Source organism: Camelus ferus, chromosome 2 (assembly GCF_009834535.1).
Source record: "Camelus ferus isolate YT-003-E chromosome 2, BCGSAC_Cfer_1.0, whole genome shotgun sequence".
NCBI classification, from domain to species: domain Eukaryota; kingdom Metazoa; phylum Chordata; class Mammalia; order Artiodactyla; family Camelidae; genus Camelus; species Camelus ferus.
In genome coordinates this window covers 97971993-97995701 of record NC_045697.1, presented here as the reverse complement: position 1 = coordinate 97995701, position 23709 = coordinate 97971993, and the positions used below count along the sequence as shown (strand labels likewise).

Below are 23709 nucleotides of genomic sequence, written 5' to 3'. Positions count from 1 at the left end.
CCTTCTGGATTGGTTAAGATCCCTTTTAAGTGTGTGCTTTGTTCTCTGAAAGCTTTGGCCAGTTGAGCAACTTGCTGCTAGTGTTAAAAAAAAAAAAAAAAAGAAGAAAAAAGGAAAAAAAAAAAAAAAAAAGAGCTGAGTAATGCTGGAGACTTCTCATGTGGCTGATGCAAACCTGGAGAATTTGCATCATCATCTAGCTAGAGTAAGTTGGTGTGACAGGCAGGAGCTTAAATACCAGCCCACGAGGAAGCTGAGCTGGTCTGTAATGATAGGGCAGCTGCCGCAGCCGCCGCAGCAGAGGTAGTCGGGGAGGTGGGGGACCCGAGCACCATGAACGAACGCACAGGTGTTCCTGAGGAGTAATTAGATTGCTGAAGGCGAAAATACACCTTAGAGTCTTACCTGTGAGCACACTAGCACTGAGAAAGAATCTGAAAGCAAACGGGAGATCGATCAGTCACACCAAGAGGCATCCAAGTTGAAAGTTTGTGGGCTTTATTTTTTTCCCTCTGTTTCCTGTTTCCTCACACGTGGGTCCCTGCAATGGTCAGAAAGCCTGTTGTGTCCACCATCTCCAGTGGAGGTTACCTGCAGGGGAATGTTCAAGGGAGGCTGCCTTCCCTGGGCAGCAAGGAGCCACCTGGGCAGGAGAGAGTTGTGCTCAAGAAGAAAATCACTCTGTTGAGAGGAATCTCCATCATCATCGGCACCATCATTGGAGCAGGAATCTTCATCTCTCCCAAGGGCATCCTCCAGAACACGGGCAGCGTGGGCTTGTCTCTGGTTATCTGGACGGTCTGTGGGGTCCTGTCACTGTTTGGTGAGTTGCAGCTGCTTCTCTGGGGGTGTGTCTGTGGAGCTGGGCAGTTTGCTCTCTGGGAGAGCAGAAGGGAATTTCTCAGGAGGGAATGAATGGCAAAGGGTACCCTCAGTTTTCGGATTTTTGGTGAGGTATGTGAACTATACAAACGCAGTGTCCACTGTTGGCAGAATCCTGAATTCCCTGAAATTGCTTCCTGTAGGCTGTGCTCTCTTTTCCTAAAACAGATTATCGTCTGACTTTTCCCTGTGGCCATGAGCACCAAAGCTAACTTTGATGACCCAGTAAAATACACTGAGCTTTCTGTCCCAGGCACTTGTGCTCAGTTACGTCTGTTTGGGGCATCTTGGCAGCTGGCATGCTGAATGAAACACCTGTGAAGTGAAACCCGGTGTGGCCTATTTAGACACAGAACTGAGTGTTCAGCAGAAGTTTTTACTGACTTTTTATTTGGCAAAACAAACGGGTAGCAGTCTTTTCCTTTTTAATTTTTTAACGTTGTGTGCTTGTCAATTTCTGATATTCCTTGAAAAGTCCCTGACGTGGAAAGAAGTGTGATGGCATATAATTTAACCTCTGTCATAAGTGAGAATAGTGCAAGTGTCCGAGCATATTTTACATTTTTTCAACCTTTGATCTCTCCCCAGTACCTCTAAACTTCTACAATCTAAACTGTAAAACTGGAATTAGGTGTTCGTTTGCTGTGTTTGCCCAGGTCTGTTTTCTTCATTAAGAGTTCACTTGGCCTCCAGAGACACAGACAATCTGTCCACCTGTTCACTGAGTTAGTCTCAGCAGAACTGGTAGAAGAAGTATGATTCTTAATTTTTCTTCAAAATCTAGATCTCTATAGTAAAGAGGTAATAAATGCCCCCTCATGAGGTGGGAAAATTACTAGAAAGCTACTTGATTTAGTTGTAAAGGTGACAAAAACTGGTGAACGGTCAAGAAAATTAAATTTTATTTATGCTATGTGAAAAATGTCTGAGATATATTTGCTCTTCTTTGGCAAATAGTGTGCTTTGATTCCAAGAGATATTGGACATTAAAGTTACTAAGTCTTTGTCCTAACTCCAGGACCAAGTACTAACTCTTGGTCCTACATGTACCAACTCATTTATTCTTAAGGCCTTGCCATGTTTTAATGCATTGGTTTGAGCATTCATCTAGAAAACTCAAATTCCTATTATTAGGAAGAAGGTATTTTAAATCAAACTTGTTGAAACAAAGGCTTAGTATAGAAAAATCTACTCTATTTTTAAGTGTTTACAAAGAGTTAGTGGTATTCATATGGTGTGGCGTGCATGTTTATAGACAAAGAGAAACTTAATTGTTGATCTTCTTAAATGACTCTGTGCACCCTCAGCCTTTAATTGTCCACAACACTTGGTATACTCAGAATAAGTCAATATCTACTAGGAGAAACCTTCATCAGTTTCCTGGATTTTGCATACTATGTGCAGGCAGCTCCCACTATGTGATTCCACTTTTGTACACAATAAATGGTTATTCATACATAATAAAGTGAATGGCTCTGAGCATTAAGCTAAAGTGATGCAGATTTGTACTATGAAAATATGCTTTTGCATAATTATATTATCTCAAGAAGTTAACAAAAAAGCTAAAGGGACTAGCTAAACTTACACTGAGTTGGTATTCTTTGATTACTAATTGTAGGGAGTGTGTTCCTGAACTAATGTACTTATCTATATTTTCATTGCACTTGTCTTTTAGGTTACTGGGAACTTTTGACAGGAGTGCATTCCTAACAGGAAGCAAAGCAAAATATAAGAGAAAAAAATGTCATCATCTTAAAACTATAGAATTCTGGAACTAAAAATAAAGAATTTGTATATTTGGTTTACAACCTATTTTAAAGCCAGGGTTAATACATGGATGTTTGACATCCTGTTTTGAAGTTTTTTCATCTGGGGAAAGTGGTTATGGAGTTTGAGACCTTTAAATGAAAATTTCATTTGTCCAGAACTCAATTTAAACCTGGGATAACCATCCTGGAGTTTCAGCAAAGTATACACAGGACTAGGGATTGATTCTCTGGCGATAAATTCTGAGGTAGTTAAGACTCTTTCCAATAATATTTTGTATTAGATGCTTTTCTGTACAGTCAACTAGCATGGCGAATGGTTTCCAGCAGAGAGTGAACTGCAACTAATTACAATCAGTTATAAACAGACAAACTGTATCAGTGATCCCCAAATATCAATCTGTAGACTTGTTACTTTAGAATTAGTTGTGTGAATTTTAAAATCACAGGTTTTCTTGAATGCTTCTATGGGAGAGTCTGGCTTCTCTTGGTTAGAGAGTAGGTCTGGGGTATGGTCTTAGCATTTGTTTTCTGTTTGTTTTTAAATAAAAAAAATTTTCCCAGGTGACTCTGATACACTGGTAGGTTCAGGAATAGGATAAGTGACACTAAGATTTTGCTGATTATCTAAATTATATTCACATTGGAGAGGTCTACCTGAAGCTTTACTGAGTAGTAATAATTTCCTATACTTTTCATCTCCAGAGTAATTCAGGTAAAAGTTACACCTTACCTTTGGGTTCTTAGCAGCATGGATAGAACTTTTCACATAATATCAAGGTATATTTTTTCATTTTCTTGAGAATTAATTGCTTAAATGAGTAGATGCAACTGTATTTCATGAGGTGCTTTCTGTGTGTCACGCCCAGTGCTGTCCTTGACACCCATTTGCACATTTATACACACAAACCCCTTATAAGATAACGGTTGAGGTCTTTATTTTACAGAGGATGAAACTGAGGTTTGGGGAAGTTACATAACTTGTGCAAGTCCTTGTGAGTTTTATTGCTACATGTTAAAATTTGGTTTATAATTCATTTTACTTAATGTACATAAATGTTATAGCACCCCTTTTTAAGAAGTATGTTGTTTCAACCGCCCAGAGTGTATACTTGAAAGACATCCAAGAAAAACTTTCCTAAAAATAGAATATCTGAGTCAAAATTCATTTTGTTGACAAACAAAACATATCCTAAAAATGACATGAAGCCTTGCAAGGCCTTGAGTCCATGCTTTTCTGGGAGAGCAGATAAATCTTACTTATTCTGGTATGCCACAGAAATATCATTTATTAAAAGGATTCTCAATATAATGATAATGAGGTCAATTTAGGATAATTCCTTGATGAGAAGTTATGTTCTTTGAAAAATAAGGATTAGCATCTATTTTATCTTCTTTTCTTAGTCCCTTGTTCTTAAGGTTGAGATTCAAAATTCTCAGTAATATATTGTTTTTAAAGTTTGTCTTTACCATTTCAAGTAAAATTGCATTGTTTGAATAGAATTAACTAGATCTCAAATACGAGGAAGTTACAAGAGGAATTCGGAGGCTCTTAGGAATTGGATGACAGTTATTTATTTTGAAAAAGTGATGTCATTCAGACCAAAGAATGTAATAACATCTCATGCAACATAAACGTTGCTGTATCCATTCTACTGCTGGATGACTTGGTGATATTTTAACTTTGCACCTTTTCATTATAAATGTTTCACAGGAGCCTTGTCCTATGCTGAATTGGGAACCAGTATAAAGAAATCTGGCGGTCATTACACATACATCCTGGAAGTCTTTGGCCCATTACCAGCTTTTGTGCGAGTCTGGGTGGAACTGCTCATAATACGGTAAGATCCTAGATAGAAAAGAATTAAGAAAAAAATAAACCTTTTTGTTATTCCCTTTCTTGAATTATCTTGATTATTTTTAAGTAATTAGAAATGTGCATGTCATGGGACTATGTGGTAAACATGGCTACTTCAGGACATGAAATCTGTGATGAAACACCTTTCTCAATTAATGTTTTTTTTTTCCAATTTTTAAAAAAATGTTTTATTGAAGTGTAGTTGCTTTATAATGTTAGCTTCAGGTGTACAGCAAAGTGATTCAGATATACATACATATATATATGTGTGTGTATATATATATATATATATATATATATATATATGTATGTATATGTATATATTCTTTTCAGATTCTTTTCCATTACATGTTATTACAAGAAATTAAATGTATTTCCCTGTGCTACTCAATTTTTTTTTGCCATTCATCCATTTGTTTTTTTAACATTTTTTATTGATTTATTATCATTTTACAATGTTGTGTCAAATTCCAGTGTAGAGCACAATTTTTCAGTTACACATGAACATGTATGTATTCATTGTCACATTTTTTTTCTCTGTGAGCCACTGTAAGATCTTGTATATATTTCCCTGTGCTATACAGTATAATCTTGTTTATCTATTCTACAATTTTGAAATCCCAGTCTCTCTTCCCACCCCCGCCTCCTTGGCAACCACAAGTTTGTATTCTATGTCTGTGAGTTTATTTCTGTTTTGTGTTTATGTTTTTTGTTTTGTTTCGTTTTGTTTTGTTTTTAGATTCCACATATGAGCGATCTCATATGGTATTTTTCTTTCTCTTTCTGGCAAGTAAGCTACTCAATGTTTTTAATGCGTTTTTGCCACTAGTAGTAGTTTGCCAGCCATGCCAAAGTTTCAGAGCAGCTGCTTTTCTTTAATATTCAGTTATTCTCTATGACATTTTCAGGAAGGATGTTGACCTGAAAAGGAGATGAAACATCAAAATCTACCTTGATGAGTCAGACCTTCTGTTTGATTATAAATCGTAATTAGACAATATTAAACATTATGCTATTAACTGGCATTTTTCCTTCTTGGAGGTTATGCCATGAAGTTATTTTAGTTTACTCAGTTTCGTGACTAGGAAACTTCTGTTCTTAACAGCTGAGTAAGTTGCCAAGTTCTATACTCTCCAAAGAAACAAAATTTCACTTGTCATAAATGACTTATATCCTCATGTTAAACAAATCAGTGAACTACCATTGCAGAAAGCTTTTTTGATTTTATTGTTTTAAGAATGTGTTCCTCTTCCTGATTATCTCGTTTTAAAATCAAACCGAATAATGCTAAGTCATTCTGAATAGCAAATTTCCTCCAACTGTGTGGGAAACTTATGACATCACATGAGAAGTTGAGAGTATCACAGCTCCTTAAGGCAGACTACTCCCCTGAAACGTGACTCGCACATTCCGACGGCAAAGTTTAGCAGAAATAACTGTAGAACCTTGCTCTTACTGCAAACTTATCAGACATATACAGCTGAGAGCTCCTGTGAGCTTTTATCCTGTCCTGTGTGGCTAAGTGGCGAATGTAGAGCTCATAAGTATGGACTTAACACTAATCTTGATTTTTATAGTCCTAGGAGTCCCTTTTTCAGCAGAGAGCTGAGAGTAGTGTTTACTTCTTTGTTAGGTCTGTTCTCATTTTAAACAATTCTGCAATACGTAAAACTTGCTATAACAAAATAATGATAAGGAAGTCTTTTGTTCCTTTTCTAACAACCAGAATTTGCCTGGGATGTGCCTTCCACTCTTTTCTGATAATCTGAATATTACTCTTCAAAGGTCAACTTAAATTCTGTCTTTTCCACAGTTAATTTCCTGTTCACTCTGGTTTATGGTATTTCTTTGCTCTCTTAATTCTTCTGAAAAATGCAGTCTCTGTTTCTCATTTGACATTTAGCATGATGTCCTGTAGTCTCCTTAATATTTCAGGCATCTGTGCTGTTTCCCTGTTAAAACTGCAAGCATTTCAAGCATATATGACCAGGTGTCACACTTTTTATAACCCCTCTACTGCTTACTTTAGTGCCCTAATTGTCAGATATTAAATTCTTTTTGAACAAATGACCGAAAGATTAAGGTTTTAATATTTTGAATACAACATACTCAGCATTCCAGTGAGTGTACTACTTACTTAGATAGAGTGCTGGCTGGTCAGGAAGGTGGGCTTTGGAGCCTGATGTAGCTGGACTTGAGTCCCTCTTCAGCCCCGTATTGGCTAATTGTATTGGCTAATTAGCCGTGCTTTGGCTAATTGCTTAGCAGTATGATGAACATGATTGCTCCAATTGCAATAGTAGCACCAATACAGTGCTCATTCATTTATTCATTCATTCCACAAACTGCTACTGAATGGTGTATGGCCAGTTAAAGAGATCTAATGTGGAATAAGCCGCAATTTCTGTTCTCAAGTAGCTCATAATCAAATGTTACTTGAATCCCAAGAGAGCTGCCTTGTGTGTGTGTGTGTGTGTGTGTGTATACAGAAAAAATTACCTAGATGTATTCTAAAGCTTTTTTAAGGGGTTCATATATTTCTTGGTGATAATAGACTCACATTACATGGTTGGACTTTCAAATAGAATAATGAATGACTTGAGGGGTGACAAGATACTGAGGTGCTTTAATATTTCTCTTCTATTGAAAACACCCATGGTACCTAAGTACTCATTATTAAAATTATACTTCAGATTAAGTTACTCTTGTCAGAAATAATCTGTAACACATCAGTACATTGCAGGGGTCATTCTATGGAGTTCACACATCACCATACAGTCAATATTTATTGGTTTTCTACTGTATGACAGACATTATACTAAACACTGAGGATAAAATAGTGATTAAGATGGACACAGTTTTATACTTACAGACTTTCCTATGGAATAGGTTCCCTATGCTGAAGAACAGTACCTCAAGGTAGAAGAAGTTTAGCGAAGATGCTATTTTTTTTTCTGTAGTTAACCTAAATATATTTTTTTTCTAGCCCTGCAGCCACTGCTGTGATATCTCTGGCATTTGGACGCTACATTCTGGAACCATTTTTTATTCAATGTGAAATTCCTGAACTTGCAATCAAGCTCATTACAGCCGTGGGCATAAGTGAGTATCATAGGTGTAAATCTGAAAAAGAAAAAAAACCCACAAAAGTGACTAGAGACATAGTTTCTTCAGACTTCCTGCACGCAGAAACTGTTCCCCACATGGTATTCTTTTTGCTTACAATACCTTGCCAAAGTTGTTCTGGGAAATAAAAAAATAAGGATTTGGAGTGATCCCTGATACTATGTTACATGCCAGTTTTGCACTGGGTCAATAGATATGATGGCTGATCTTTTTAAATACGCAAACAAAAGCACCTTGTTAGTAAAATAGTATCTGGATTGCACATTTAAAAAAAGACTTTTACAAAAGAAAACCCAATTTTTAATTGATTTTCTGAATTAGAAATTATCCTTCCTTGGTAGTAACGTGTTGAACTGTAACACACGTATCCTTGTGGAGTGATGATTCTGTGTTGAGTGTGTTGTGCTCACACATTTCCTAGTGTTAACGTCTGTCACTCTCATTATGCTTTATGATTTTAACTGTCCATCAATGATCATGATAAGAGTCTTCTTTCAATATTTGATTATTAGTAGCATTTCTCAACTAGGAGTTTTCTTTACGGTCTCCAAATTAGGAAGTTGTTCATTTCATTAATGGGCACAGATACTAGAACTTTTTTTTTTTTAAAAAGGAAATAAAAAAGAAGAACATGCACAACATTACATATGTGGTGTGAAGACAAATATGACTCTAATTTCCTAATACAAGAGTCTAGATTCCAGAGCCTTGAATATGATGGGAAATGATTACTAAATTGTAGATACTGTTTGAATCACTGTTTTAGGAATCAATATGATTCCATCTGATTAAATTTGAACTACTTGGAAAGAGACAGCTACACAGGAATAACTGAATTGCAAACTCAGGAATGAAATTTTAGTTATAGATGGCTGAGGTGTTTCGATAGAGCAGTAAAGAAAGAGATGAACAATTACCAATGGAGAAATGAGTGGTTAGTTAGCAGGAAAAAGTTAGGAATTACACATAATGCATCTCTAGTGTTAAGTACATGTATTTCTGAACTTAAACAGGTTCATCCTGGATTTCACCCTTAATCCAAGAAACATATACACATAATTGTTCTGTGTCACCCTTAATCCAAGAAACATATACACATAATTGTTCTGTGAAGTCTCTAAAGAAAGACAAAGAAAAATACTGGAATTAGATATTTCTAAGTTCTGGAGTGGTGATGGTGTACTTGATTCATCTTGTCCTTAACACACACTACAGATGTGAGACGTGGGGACAAGTCACTTAACCTTTCTGCACCAGTGTCCTTATCTGTAAATCATGCTCGGTCTTATAAGGTGTCTTGTCAGGATTTAATGATATTAAAAGAGACGATGTATATAAAGTGTTTTGGGTAATGCCAGAAATTTTTAGAGAACAAATTACAAATGATAGCTATTTATACCCTTGTGGGAAAACATCATTGGAAGTTCCATGAGACCAGGGGCTCATTCTCTGTACTATTTCCAACCCTTCACATAGCTCCTAATATGTTGTTTGTGCTCAAGAAATATTTGTTGACAACTGATTTTCTATGAGAAGAGGTCTAATAATTTTTCTCTAGTCGAGAAGCCAGTGGAATGTCTGCATATTGAACTTGGAGAATGACACATCCTCAAGTTTCTCAGGTAGCAGGAAATTGGTGGTAAATGAAATAGACTTTGCTTGATGTGATATTCAGATCTAACACCATGAATTTTTGAACCATCTTAGCATAGTGGTTATAGCTCAGGCTCTGGAGGCAAACAACCTGGAATTGAAATTCTGTGCCATAGTTTCTTAGTTATGTGATTTGGGGGGCCAACTATTGAACCTCTTTAAGCCTCAGTTTTTTTATTGGTAAAATACCTGTGAAAAGATAATTTATCTTGAATGACTGGAAGGATGAAATTAGTCAGATTTGTAAGACCTTGAGCAGAGTGCCTTTCCCAAAGAAAGTTCTTGATAAATCTGGTGTTCCTCTAAGGGGTCGGATCAGTAGCAATTGCTGTACCCATTATATTCTTGTCCCTCAACTGACTGAGGCAGAATTATTATATTCAAAAAGAGAAAGGTAGGGGTAGCATTTTTTGAGAGTTCTGTGAATTGCCAGTAAAGGTTACTCATTAAAAGCTACTACAGCAAACTTTCAGTAGATATTATATAAATATTTACAGATCCACAGCTTGGACTGAGATAGACTTGAAATGAGATGGATAATGATAACATATTACTATTTGGGGAAGTCTAAATGACTTCTTATTTATCCCAATTCTACTAAACTTTTTAAAGGGAAAATTTGTATTTTAGAAGAGTAAATGGAAACCGTTCAAACCAAATTTGAAAACAATTATAGGTAGGGCTGATTAAGTATGTTGCAGTTTATTTACAAAACTCCTGCAGTAGAGATTGGTGATAGACTAGATAGCAGACAGCCTGAGGAAATCTTGGATTAACCTAGACAGGTCCTTCTATTTTTGCCATTAGTTACAACATGAGTTTACAAATTTTGATGTTTCTTTTGCAAGCTTGAGTCTCTGAGGAAATATGTTCCTAGGATCAGAAGCACTAAAAGAGGAAGCTGGCTATGCTTATGACTCAGTGGTAGATAATGTAAATCAGTGGTCTAATTGGGAATGCCAGACTGTCTCTGAAAAGAATTTAGCTTTAATGGAGCAACAGTAGGTGGAGATGGAGATAGAGAAGGAGAAACGAACCTGGGGGCAAATCTCTCACATTCTGCAGCTTTCAAAGTGAGGAGAGGGGTAGAAGGTTAGTGAGATAGAGAGAAGAGAGTTGAATGGTATGAACTGCTTCCCTGTCTTCCCTACAGGGGAAGGAAACAGTTTGTAGGAGCTTGAATTCTTTCGTTCAAGTACAGAAAATGAGCAAACCTTGAAGGACCTGGTTATAATCAAATCATAGAGAAAAAGAACTTCAAGGTTGGTGAAATGTGAACCAGCTATTTAAGAAATCAGAGTAGGGTGGGCGTTGGGAGTTACTAAATACTAATTTGCCCCCTGCCTTTAATGTACTCTTTTTCATTTGCATCAAATTAATAAAAATTAAGAGTTTTTGCTTATCCAGAATCCTGTCCATTCTGGTAGACATGTCAGACACTTGAAAGTTTAACAGGGAATCTTAGATATTCACCCGTCAACTCACCTCTAGCCCAGTACTGTTATGACTCCCTTTGTCTTCTATGGAACTTCATGAACTTTCACTCTCCTTGTAGCTTCAGTAAGCATTGAAATATGTTCAGTATTTAAAATGATATCTAGTCTTTTGTTCTGGTCTCCTGAAACTAGACCCTATGTAAGTATACCTTTGAATGGCAGAATATTATAGTAAAAATATTTTCCTTACAATGTGAGATCTACTCCCAGAAGCATCCCTAACTTCTCTGAGTCTCAACTTTCTTGCTAGTTTAGTTTATGTAGGTGAGTAAAGAGCCCTATCTTCTGTTTAATTAATTAATTAATGTTAACACCTTAATTGTGGTATGGTTCCTGTACAATAAACTACTCATATTTCAGATGTACAGTTTGATGAATTTTGATAAATGATACACCCATGAAACCACCACCACAATCAAGATACCTGACATTTCCATCACTCCCTAAGAGGTGCAATTTTTGTGTTCCCAATTTATCCCTTCCCACCCCCTTTAGCCTCTGGTAATCATAAGTTTGTTCTTTTTGTCTGTGAGTCTATTTCTGCTTTTGTAGATAAGTTCCTTTGGGTCCTTTTTTTAAGATTCCACATACAAGCAATATCATATGGCATTTTCTTTCTCTTTCTGGCTTACTTTACTTAGAATGATGATCTCCAGGTCCATCCATTTTGCTGCAAATGGCATTTTTATTCTTTTTTATGGCTGAGTAGTATTCTGTTGTATAAATATACTGTAACTTCTTTATCTAGCCATCTATCAATGGACATTTGAGTTGTTTCCATGTCTTGGCTATTGTAACTAGTGCTGCTGTGAAATTTGGGGCACATGTGTCTTTTTGAAATGTATTTTTCTATGGATATATGCCCAGGGGTGGGATTGCTGGATGATATGGTAAGTCTATTTTTAGTTTTTTAAGGAACTTCCATACTGTCCTCCATAGTGGCCGCAAATTTACATTCCTACCAACAGTGTAGGAGGGTTCCTTTTTCTTCACACCCTCTCCAGCATTGAGCCCTATCTTCTTCTCTTAACTTGTGGGCATAATTAGGGGAAGCGAACAAAATAACACTTGTGATTGCATTGTGAGGAACAAAATAACCATCTCTACAAGAGCATTACTGTATTTTCTTTTCTAAAATTGTGTTTTCCTGGCATCATTAAATTACATGAAAGAAAACCTAGGACCGGTTCTGGGCTAGCATTTCAAATATTGCATGTGGAGCGGCTCTGTTTAAGTCTTCTGAAGTCTGGCTATCCCTACTCCTTTTCTACCGAAACTAAATACCATGACAACCAATTCTTAGGTAGAGAAACATAGTACTGAAATAAACAAGGACTGCAGAACAACAACCATACCCTTCATAAGGGTGACAAATGAAATGTGGAACCAGTGTGTCCTGAAGTCCCAGCCAAGATAAACATGAACCTTAGCAGAGACGAAGAGCCACCAGGAGTTTGGAAGAAATAGATATGCTAGTGAGATCATATAGGTCTTTTGAACTACTTCCTCATTGTTACCTGTGAGGGAGGGGTCAAAAGAGTGGACTAGAAAATCAGTTTACTTGGCCCGGATCCTATCTTCACACTTACCTCTGAGAACATAGGCAAGTTAAGTAGTGTACGGATTTTCAGCTGCTCATCTGAAAGATAACGCCAATAATGGTAACCATGTCCCAGAGACATGAGGATTAAATAACATTATCCATGTAAGGATTACATTTATTGAATGCTTACCATTTTTATTCTGAATAGTGAGATCCTAGATATAGTCTCTCTGTTCTGTAAAGGTTTTTTTGGCTACACAACTTCTCTGAAATTAATGCATCCAGGAAGTGAATGCGAACAAAAAGAGAAAGGCAACCCAGGCAGCTGTCACAAAGAACAGTGGAACAACTCACTTTAGCTCAACCATACGGTGCACATATATTTTGCCAGTTTAGCACAAAGCAGAAGTCAGAAGCCAAGGAGAGCCTGTACCTGGGAGAAAACCCAGTATATCCAGGCTCAGTAATCTCACTCTGCAAAACAAAAGACAGACTTGAATTACGGAAATGCAGAAAGAAATAACTTGCCAATCCTTAAATCACTGCATCGGTTCTTAACACTCCTCTAAACATCCACTTCACATGCAGCTCCCTTCCATATGCATTTCTGATCACCGGGATGTATCCATATAGCTTTCATTGCTGCCTTTCACTTCCTAAGAAACTGAATCATTACTGGGTAAATAAAAACTGTATGTCCCTCTAGTTTCAATTTGGTAACATATAATGCAAGCAAAAAAATAATAGTAATAAGCCTAAGTTGATACAAGTAATTTCTAATGTGCGAAATTACCAATTATTATTCAAAGGAAGTAAAATTAGGAGGAGGAAGGCTTACTCAGATTTCTTTGATTACAATGGGTATAGATAGTATATAAAAAACAAAGTAGATATTATTTGTTTCAGAAATTCCGAAAGCTCTTGCATTTAGTGAATCCCAAATCCCTTTTCAATATTGTTGGATAAGTAACATACATAGACTTAAATTTCTCTGTAAAAACACCTTATGAAACAGCAGTTCCAGCCACTTGAGGACCTTCACGGTGCCTCTGTACTGACTGCCTTGTTACCTGTTAAGCTGTGTTCCTCAGGGTCAGAGAGGTACATCTCATCTGGAATTTGGCATACCAAATAATGAGGGTGCTGTCTGGATGCTCAGATAAAGCAGGGTTTTGGGAAACCTTTGAGAGAAGTCAGTTTTAACCAGAATTTTTATTTCCGTTGTCTGAGAGGAAAACAAGGTGAGATTATCAAGGCATAATATTTGTTCGATTTTTGTTTTCCATTTTTCTAAGAAAACTTTATGAAATATAAAAGAAAATTCTTCAGATTCATTTTTTTTCCTTCTGTTTCATCAGGCATTAAGTTCATACGTGCTTTATGAAAGTAACAAACCCTCTTTTCTCTTCCCAAATACATAGAGGCTCCAAATATGAGAATGCCTTTCTCTTTCCTCTCCCTCCCTCACCCCTCCCTCCGCCTGTCCGTTTCTCCCCTCCTTTCTTTCCTTCCTTCCCTCCCTCTCTCCCTCCCTCCCTCCCTCCCTCTTTTCCTTTTCCCCCTTCCTTCCTCCCTTTTCTCCCTCCCTCTCTGTACAACAGCTCTTTCCTGTTGTGGAGTACTTTCAGAAAGTGTTTGGCATTTTAGGAGCTCTGTTCAAAAGAAAACAGTGCTCTTTTGTTGGTGGTGGGAACATGAGTCCAATTATTTTCAGACCAGTGCTGAATCTCCTTAACTAAAAACATAATCCCTTTCATATGATGACTCATTATCACAGAGTCATTTGCATAGAAAAAGGAAAAGAATCACTGGATGATGAAGATGAAGCAGAGATGCATTAAATTATTTTCAACATGTAAGTGCTTTATATAGGGGAGAGGAAAATAATTTCATTTTCTGTTTTTCCACTGATAAAATAATGCACTGGGCTATTGACAATGGGTCTGTCTATTTCTTCATGTTTTCAGCTTCAAAGATAAAATATTTCCCTTAGCCTCCCATGTAGCTTTATTTAGGGCTCCAGCCTTTCTAATTATTCTCATCAATTACTCCTTCAAAACATTTCTTCATTAGTAACCCTCTGTTTAACTTTGTATGGGATCTATTGGTCCCTTATTCTTCCCATCTTAGAATTTTTTTCAGAAATGAAAGTTGCTTTTGTTGATTTTTGTTACTTAATGCTTCATGTTCATTATAAAAATTATTAAAATACTGTAGAAAAATAAATTTTAAAACTTGAAAATTATTCAGATTTCTATCATCTGTAGACATCTTCTGTTAATGTTTTGGTAAACACTCTTTCAGAATTTTTCCTGTCCTTTTTTCTCTTTGCGTCTTTATCAGTCCATTATGCCTCTGTAATTTGCTGTATTGGTTAGTAATATGTCACGAACACACTTCTGTGTAATAAATGTTTAACTTCTTCAGGGGTCTAGGTTATTTAAAATTTTTTACTATTATATATCATGTGTTGATAACATTTGAACCAATTCTTAAATTATGAAATGAACTAATGATACATCTGGCAATGGAAACACTGACAATCACTCATTACTGTACATATGGAAAACTCCCTATCGCAACTTGAATTATAAGAATTCTACAAGTGTTTTGTCCCCTGAGAAGTCTCTTCATACATTTTTGGTATTTGTTTCAGGGAAATACACCTTTTTAAAAATAAAGCTTACAGATAATAACTATAAATGTCAGATATGAAGTAGCTTTTTTGGGGGGGTGGGTAGGAAGTAGTAACACTAAGCGTAAGGTTTTGGAAAGAGCATAAAGTTGAAATCCACTATCTAGAATAACTCAGTCATTGCAGCAGAGTATAGGAGGCAGGGTATGACAGTATCACCCTTTATTCATGCCTTCTTGACTGAAGGTAGGGTTTTTTGTTTATTTTTTTGTTTTTTGTTTTTTAAGCTGGCGACCCAGCTCATTCATTTATTCAAGAAAACTGTGTTGATTATCTTCCTGGGGCAGATATGAAGCTGGATACTAGCAATACAGGGATGGATGATGCTTGTTCTGTCCTCATGGTGCTCATGGTTCACAGTGGGGAGAGGGGCAGTGGATAGTTGTACTGCTCAGAACACTGCAGACAGCATCAAGACAGGGAAATTCTGCTGGCCTCAGACCCAGTGTGCATCCTGCTCGGGGAACTCTTTTGAATTTATCACTTACAACCTTTTTTCAAGTCCCAAAACATATCTTTAGAGTAGGTTCAAAGTCACTCCTTGCTGTGCTAATTGTAAAGTGGAGAGGAATTGCAAAAACTGCTGGCTAAGGCTAGTCCTGAGAGGGAAGAATAAGGTCCCAGCCATCTTCTCAACATACTGTCCCTTCTTGAGTGTGATCCCAGTTCTTGTGTGTGATCCCAGGCTGGCAGGTGAATACGCCTGCAATCATGGAGCAAGGAAGTAGTTGCCTGCTGTATAAAGCTGAAGAGTTACATTCAGCAATCTTGTAACTGAGCAGGACCCTGTGGGACCTTCCTGGGACAGACCCCTCCCCCATATCCTCTGCTGTAGCTCCTCTCTGAAGTACCCAGGTAATAGTGTCTCATGTGTATTTCCTAAGTTTTTTACATGCTAAAAACCACTACCAAAGGGTAGAAATTAACTACTTGATGATTGAGAGCACATAGCACCCAGACTTTCTGGCGCCGAGGGGTTGATAGTGTTGACTGCCCTCTTACCTCATCGTCAACCAATCAGAGGATTGTGCATGAACTGATCACAAGCTCTGTGATCCCCTCCCTTACTTGGCCTTTAAATATGCTTTGCTGAAACCCTTTGAGAAGTCTAGGGTTTTCTTGGCCATGAACCACCCAGTCCCCCTTGCCGGGCCCTGCAATCAACCTTTCTCTGCTCCGAACTCCAACGTTTTGGTTTCTTGGGCCTCACGGAGCATCAGGCACACAAATTTGCATTTGGTAATAATTTGACTGCATGTGATGACTTAAGAAGTTGCTTAGAAGGTTTTATTATAGGATTGTTGGGGCAGTACCTTTTTGTCCCTTCTTATTGACATATATAGAGAACAGAATGAGTGATAACTTCTTACTGTCTGCAGGTTTTATCCAAGCTTCTCAAACTTCAATGTGCATAAAAATCACCTAGAGATCTTATTGAAATGCATATTTGTAGTTCTTAGGTCGGGGTGGTGCCTGAGATTCTGCATTTCTAAAATGCTTCCAGGTAATGCCAACACTGCTGGTTCACTGATGGCACCTCGAGTAGCCAGGACCTAAGGTGTCTTCATGCCGATGAGGATTTGCCTTTTGTAACTTCATCTGTTTCTTTGTAGCCGTGGTGATGGTCCTAAATAGCATGAGTGTCAGCTGGAGCGCCCGGATCCAGATTTTTCTAACCTTTTGCAAGCTCACAGCAATTCTGATAATTATAGTCCCTGGAGTGATGCAGCTAATTAAAGGTATGGACTGAAAAGTAAATGCTTTTTAAAATACGTATCTGCTGTTGGTCTCTTCTAACACTAACTTTTGCTTGTTCTAGCAGAATCCCTTAATTAGTCTCTCTGCTCATGGAACTTACACTCTATACTGTCATCTAATTGATTTGAAAGCCTGCAACCCTGGGGAGTGGGTTGGTATAATGGCAACAAGAGGATTAAGACTGGGCCAAGCAACAAAATAAGGCATCAGTGAATTTTCTCTCAGTATAAACTGTTCGTAGTGAAAACTCAAAGTAGGAAAAAAAATAAGCTGTTAGTTTTAACTATAGATAAATATGTCCACTTATTTCTACTTTAAAGTAGTTCAACAATAGTATTAAAGATTAGAGAGAAAAAGGCATCTGAAAATACTGAAACATGATGAATAATTTACTTTATGATTATTATTCCTTTTACCTTGAGGATGAAATCTGGGCAGAGACAGTCCAATATGGGAATAGCATTCCTAAAATAACAAATACCATCTGACAATAAAAATAGTTGTAAAAAATTTTTTTATTGTTACATTATTTTTAATGTAAAATCTGCATTTCTGCAGAAATGTAATACCATTTTCTGGGATTATTTGCCTTATAGAGTTGTCTATTAAGTAATAAAAGATGAGAAGGGTGAGGATGATGTCATTTAGAGTGTCAGTTGTTCTAGGGAAGAAGGCACACGCAATTGCTTGCATTCAGGGGAAACTGTTGGAAGAGAAGGAGGACCAGGTGAGTTACTCAATGAGCAATGGATGCAGTGAGATGAAATTGTAAAGAAGTGACTTACAAGTTGGGCATGTTAAGTATTTAATGTTTACATTGATATTGTCTGATCCAAGAACAGGATTTTATAGAGAAGTTTAATGAAGTTGCAGAAGATGAATTACACAAGGCAAAACGAAATGCCAAAATTCAGCAAAACCTTTGCTGGTGGTAGAGGCATTAAACAATAACAAACGTGGAAAGATTCGTCACTCTAGCTGGGGAAAGGGAGCTGCTGCTGTCCATTTAATAAGCCTAGTGGGAGATCTTAGAACTCTCCTGGCTAAATGTTTGCATTAAATCCAGCAACCTCAGCCAACTCAAAATAAACACGGTGGAGATTTTTTATGCTATGGCTTATACTGAAGGGAAGACGTGAGCTCATTCTTGTAATTCACATTGGAGTAGGCCTCCGTAGAGCTGGCCTGCTCATATTTTATCTGATCCATTAGAAATGTAGGGAAATAGTCTGTTTTGTTACTGCTTTCCTTTTCTGAGCCAACTCTTAAGACTTCTGTAAGAAATTTCTTCCATTTTTGGAAAGTGTAGAAACTCTGGTCATTGACCCATCTTTTCCTCTAGTTTGGGTTCCAAAAGATGATGCACTATCCTTTAAGACAAAGATTTTTTCTTTCTTTTTTTCTTTTTGATGTAATGTAAGACTGTAGTCAATTTTTACCACTTATTTATATATGTGGGTAAGGTGAGGTGGGTTTTCCCAAATGTTACTGAATTGTAAATTTCGTGAGAGCAGAGGTCATGATGTATCTTTTGGATTTTTTTTTGGACATTTGCAATAGGATGATTCTTTAATACCTACATTTTTACCAAACCAGCCTTGGATCTGCTCACCTTATAGGACTCAGCAAAGCCAATCTACTGACACTGGGTTGTGGTAAAGGAAAGTACAGTGTTTATTACAGGACCAAACGAGGAGAATGGGCAGCTCGTGCTCAAAATACCTAAACTCCCTGATGGCTTTCAGGGAAGGGTTTTAAAAGACAGTGTGAGAGAGAGGGTCTTGGGATGTGTGATGAGCTCATGCACAATTCTCTGACTGGTTGATAATGGAGTAACCGGTAAGGTCACAGGGGTCAGCATTTTCAATCCTCAGGTTTCAAGCTGGTTTAGGGGTTACATGATTGTGGTCATTGTGCAGTTAGCTTCTATCACTTGGTAGGGGTTTTAGTATCTGTAAAATGACTCAAGGATATGAGTCAGGATAAAATCTTCAGCCCCTGAGGAGGAACTGAAGGATCTTGATTTTGTTTTATGGCTAAACTATTCTAATATATTTTGTCTTGCTTAACTGCTTTCCTTTGTTTCTTCATTCTCTCACATCTCAGATTAAACTTGCTCTTTAAAACTCAGGCCTAGGAGACTAAAGCTTTTCTATAAACAAGAGGCAGGGGATAAAGGGGTCTGCCCCTGGAAAGGCCTCAGTTTCAATCTCAAAGCTTTAATGTGACCAGATTTCCTTATATATCTCACATAATAGAAAAATGACCTAAGAGAGTTTTACCACATTTAAAGTAAATTTTCATATTTAGGAGAGCATTCTTAGCAGGAATATTTATTACTATAAAATGATGATTTTCTTTGTAATTTATCACTTGTTTTTCATATTAATATGAAACTTTAGGAAGAGAAAATTTGACTAATACACATTGTGCATTTATTATTAATATAACCCAATCCAGAAAATGGCTGTATGTTATATATTCTCTTATGAGGATTTGATAAACTTCCCTTTGAATATAATGACTTTGATCTTCTTGAGACCAATGTTATGCAGCCAAAATATTGCCAAAGCTTAGAAATGCCTTTCTTTTGTAACACTCTCAAAATGGCCTATTTCAGGATCTGTGCTAGGAATCTGGTCTTTACAAAATTTGGTATCTTTTATAGATTTTTTCAGTGCCACACTCTTAGGAATAGTTACTTAAGGCCAAGGAGACCACAGATCATGATAATGTAATATTCAACAGAAGTTTTTTATCTGGGTTTTAGTACTTATATTTTCCTTTTATGAGGACCCAGAGATGTTTTAGTAAAATGAGTATGTCTGAATTGATGGTATCATTTTAAAAAATGAACTGTATTTGGGAATTGGATGCTTCAAGGGGAAAATCATTTAGTATATAACTCAGCATTCTCCATTTTTGGTTTTAGAACTCTTACCTTTTTTTGATACATATGTTGTCTTCTGGACAATGCAGGCAAAACCAGATTTGAGTGAAGAGAGAGGATCTCATTTATCATCCACCTCCTTTTCCTCTGTTATTTACATATGTGAAGACCAGTTTTGAAACTTATTTCTCATTTGGATAATCTCATTTGATATTTTCTTTGGGAAATGGAGACATTTTATGCTTAACTTTAAATATTGGTTAACTAAAGTAAATCTGAATTTCTGTTTTTTTAATTATCCAAAATATATACAAGAAAAGTCCCATTATGATTTATAAAGTGGAGAAAAATGTGATGCCTTAAAGTGTTCAATCCACGTGTTGATGCAAAATTTGTTAAAACCTATTTATTTTAGTGTTCAGGAGAGTTTCTTTTCAGTGTTTCTAGAAGGAAATCATGCCATTCTCTAGGAAACAGTCAGTGGACTTCCTCTGTAAATGGCCAGAGAGTAAATGTTTTCAACTTCGTGTGCCATGTGGTCTCTCCCAAATCATACAGTTCTGCTGTTGGAGAGGGAAATTAGCCATAGACTGATAGTGTCAGTCAGAAGTAAGTAAGTGGGCCTGGCTGTGCTCCAACAGACCTTTGATTACAGAAGAAGCTTGGGGGTGGGAGCAGATTTGTTCCACAGGGCTTTCCAGCCCCTCTTGGTATCTAATGAACTGTAGGGGAAAAGCAGAAAGTAGAATGTGAAATGATGTAGGAAGGTGGTTCTGGGGTTTCATGCCACCTCCTCATTGAGAAGTGACCCTTCAATATTTCTTCCCAAGCACTGTATTATCTTCATTTTTAAGAATTCTATCACACTCCTAAAAACTAGATTTTACAGAAGAGCCTTTAGCCTTCTTTTGTGGACAAAAACTCTGTGAAGAGCAGAGGCACGCTTAAACAAGGGATTGTGTTTGAAATGCCATTTTCCTCTTTGCCATCATTTTATTAAAAGAAAAGTGAAGTTGTGTTAGTGGTAATCAGTATACTTTGGGGACTCCTTCTCTAGTGTGGGTGCAGCATTGATAAAGTTAGAAATGAGCAGAGAGTAAGAAATCTGGACCTAAACTCTATGTAGTTCATCCCCAGCCCCTCTGTCTTCCCCTCTTCGTGTTTAAGGTTGAAGAAGGAATAACAACCAATTCTTTGAAAAGTCCTAAATCTTTCTATTCTCACTGCAGGACAAACACAACACTTTAAAGATGCCTTTTCAGGAAGAGATGCAAGTATTATGGGATTGCCACTGGCTTTTTATTATGGAATGTATGCATATGCTGGCTGGTAAGTTTTTATCTCTGTCAACTGGTGGTTTGGATACTTAATTCCTTCAAGTACTGTGATCAAGTGCCAAGCAAGGTGCTGGGCAACAGTGAACAGCCATCATCCAGTGCGATGTGCTTTACGTGAAGTGAGAAAGATGGCACGGCTCCCTTCACCAGGCTGATTACTGCGTACACGACTTCACACCAACATCATTCAGGTTTCCAGTCAAGGTGACTGCTGGATTTAGCCTGATAATATGAAAAACAAACAAATGCTGGGTCTCACGAGCCAGTATAAATCACTTATAAGTATGTATAAGTAAGGGCATAATAGTGCCACAAGAAATTAAAGATTAGTCTTTGCTTGTCAAAAAGCTTTCCAACTGAAGCTCCAAGGGTGTATACAAATAGTGATTAATTGATTTTTTCCACCTTCCCATGAGAAAGAAACAGTTCAGATATAGAAATAAGTAAGATGTTTCCAGGAGGTAAAATAGTACTCTAAAGGCAGGAAGGAGAAACCAGGATAATGAAATCAGGTGTGCTAGATTCTCTGTTAATGATTTAAAGGACCTTACAAATTCCTTAAAATTTCCTCAGCATTTGAAAACAAAATGCGCAGCAAAGATGAATAAAATCACTGGGCTTCAGGTATGTTTCCTTGAATGCAGGTTCAACTGTGATACCTTTCTGGTTGAAGCATTAAAACTTTGTATTTTTGTCTTGCTTTGTTCAGGAACTTGAATAACAATAATCATGTCTGTGAGTGGGATTTCTTCCTAATTAAATTTTATTGATCTAGTAAGATTTAGTTGAGGTGACTGTTGGGAGAAAGCCCACTAGGAAGAATAGTGTTATTTAAACATCAAAATAATTGTAAGAAAATTAAATTTCACTGTTTTGGAGTAATTAGTAGCAATATTTCTTTTTTAGTATTTATAGAGCTAGTAGTTGTACAGTGTTAGCTGTGAGAATGTTCTATGAACCTAAAGATAATAACAAACCACACTAGCTCAAAAATCATATAAGTGCATTTCAAACACAAGTACAATTTCCTTTTGTTCTTTAATTTTTAGGATCTTACCTTCCAGCAAATGCATGGAATATAAAAATACATTTCAAAATAAATGGAGGTTTTACCCTATTAATCTCATTGAATTATGGAAATTTAGCACTACAGGAGGATCAGGAGAGGACAGGAACTAAAAATTTTAACATGGCTTTTGAAGCAAAGTGTCTGAAGTTCGTTGCTCTCAGAAGTCTAGTGTGAAATATTTGTGCATTCTCGGAATATTTTGATAGCCATTGTCTGTGAGCATTAGTCTCGTATCACTCAGTATTTCTGAAGTCTTTATATTTTTGTCCAAAGCACAATGTAGTGCTGAGCGGAAAAAAGAACAGAGTTGTGATCACAGGGTTAGCAGCAGAGTCATCTATTCTGTGGCTTTTCAGCCTGGATCAGAGCCCTGGCACCCTGGGGCAACAGCCAAGCACTGGGAGGGTCACCAGGAGATGCCAGGGTGAAGCAGGGAGGTGGCAAAAAGCTTTCAGGCAGAGCCAAGTGTTGGGAGCTCGGCAGTGTTCAATCAGGAATGTGGAATGTGGAGATAGTCACAAGGGAGATTTGATTAATTCTATTGAATGAAGTTTCTTTTGCCTGTGAGTACCCATGCATCTGTTCCCACAGAATCTTAAAATACTCTTCTCCCCAACTCCCTCGCCTACTACAAGTGCTGAATATTCAGGTCACCTGCTTTATGTAGAGCAAATCTTCTCCACTTCTGTAGGCTTTCGAGGGCTGGTAGATTTCTCCCAGTATAAAGACTCTTTTCATTTTGAATTATCTTCTTATCTTAATATTTAGTTTTATTGATGCTGAACCCAAAATGTTACTGTTGTTAAAATGATTTAAAATGACAATTTAGGTGATACAAACAAAAGTCCAAAGAACAGCAAAATAGAGTGGAGGACAGGAAGCTTTTATAGCATGAGGACTAAGGAACAAAGAAGAGAAAAACAGAAAATGAATATGAAACAAGGAAGTAAGTATAGAGCCCAGTGTTGGCTTGGTGTTTGGAGTCTGGCTCCATCTTGAGCCTAGAAATTTATTCTTCAACCCTCTATTTACAGGGTAAATAAGGTTTACATGAACCTTTATTTATACTTTTACCCGTAGAATCCTCATGTCCACTCCCTATTTTAAAGAATGGGAAATTGTTGATTTTCTTACATTCTGGAGGGTTCAATGGGAAATTAAGTCTAGGATTTTAAACAGAATGTTGTCTGATACAAGTGATTTCTGTAGGGGACAGATAGGTAACTGTACTTCTCTAACAGGCTGTTTGGCTACCTAAATGCTGCTCTGTGGACGGGTAGAAATAATCTGATTGTTAATCTATGGCCATCGGTCTTAGAAAAAGGGAGCTGTGTTTAGAAGAAATTGTCTTTTGGTTTGGAGTTGCAGAGGAAAAGTTACTATCTGGATATAAATGGAACATGATGGGAGCTAAAACAGTTTCCAAAGTGGGGGGCATTTAGGCACTTTCCAAATGTGATCCTGCCTTTCTGACCTCTCTTTGCCTTTCATGATAGAATTAAAAGACTGAGTTGTGGAATTATAAACGGGGCACTGTAAGCCTCCACTCCCTGTGCTGCCTCCCTGACAATGTTTGATGCGGGGGGGCGGGGGTAGTATAGGGGCATTGCAAATAAGAAGGCAGAAACAGCTATTG

The 23709-nt window shown here is 37.2% G+C and overlaps 1 protein-coding gene across 4 annotated transcripts in view; it reads left to right on the top strand.

Moving 5' to 3' along the window:
• The first annotated feature begins 232 nt into the window (after positions 1-232).
• The window catches only part of SLC7A11 (solute carrier family 7 member 11), a 95296-nt gene continuing 71819 nt past the window's right edge, over positions 233-23709 (top strand). For all 4 annotated transcript variants that reach the window (XR_004313813.1, XM_032463545.1, XM_006177035.3 and 1 more), the window contains exons 1-5: positions 233-823; positions 4363-4489; positions 7493-7608; positions 16633-16758; positions 20897-20996. Coding sequence is in view for 3 of the 4 variants with exons in the window: in XM_032463545.1 (XP_032319436.1) it covers positions 547-823; positions 4363-4489; positions 7493-7608; positions 16633-16758; positions 20897-20996 (746 nt within the window). In the remaining variant the exon portion in view is untranslated. The remainder of the gene's footprint in view (positions 824-4362; positions 4490-7492; positions 7609-16632; positions 16759-20896; positions 20997-23709) is intronic.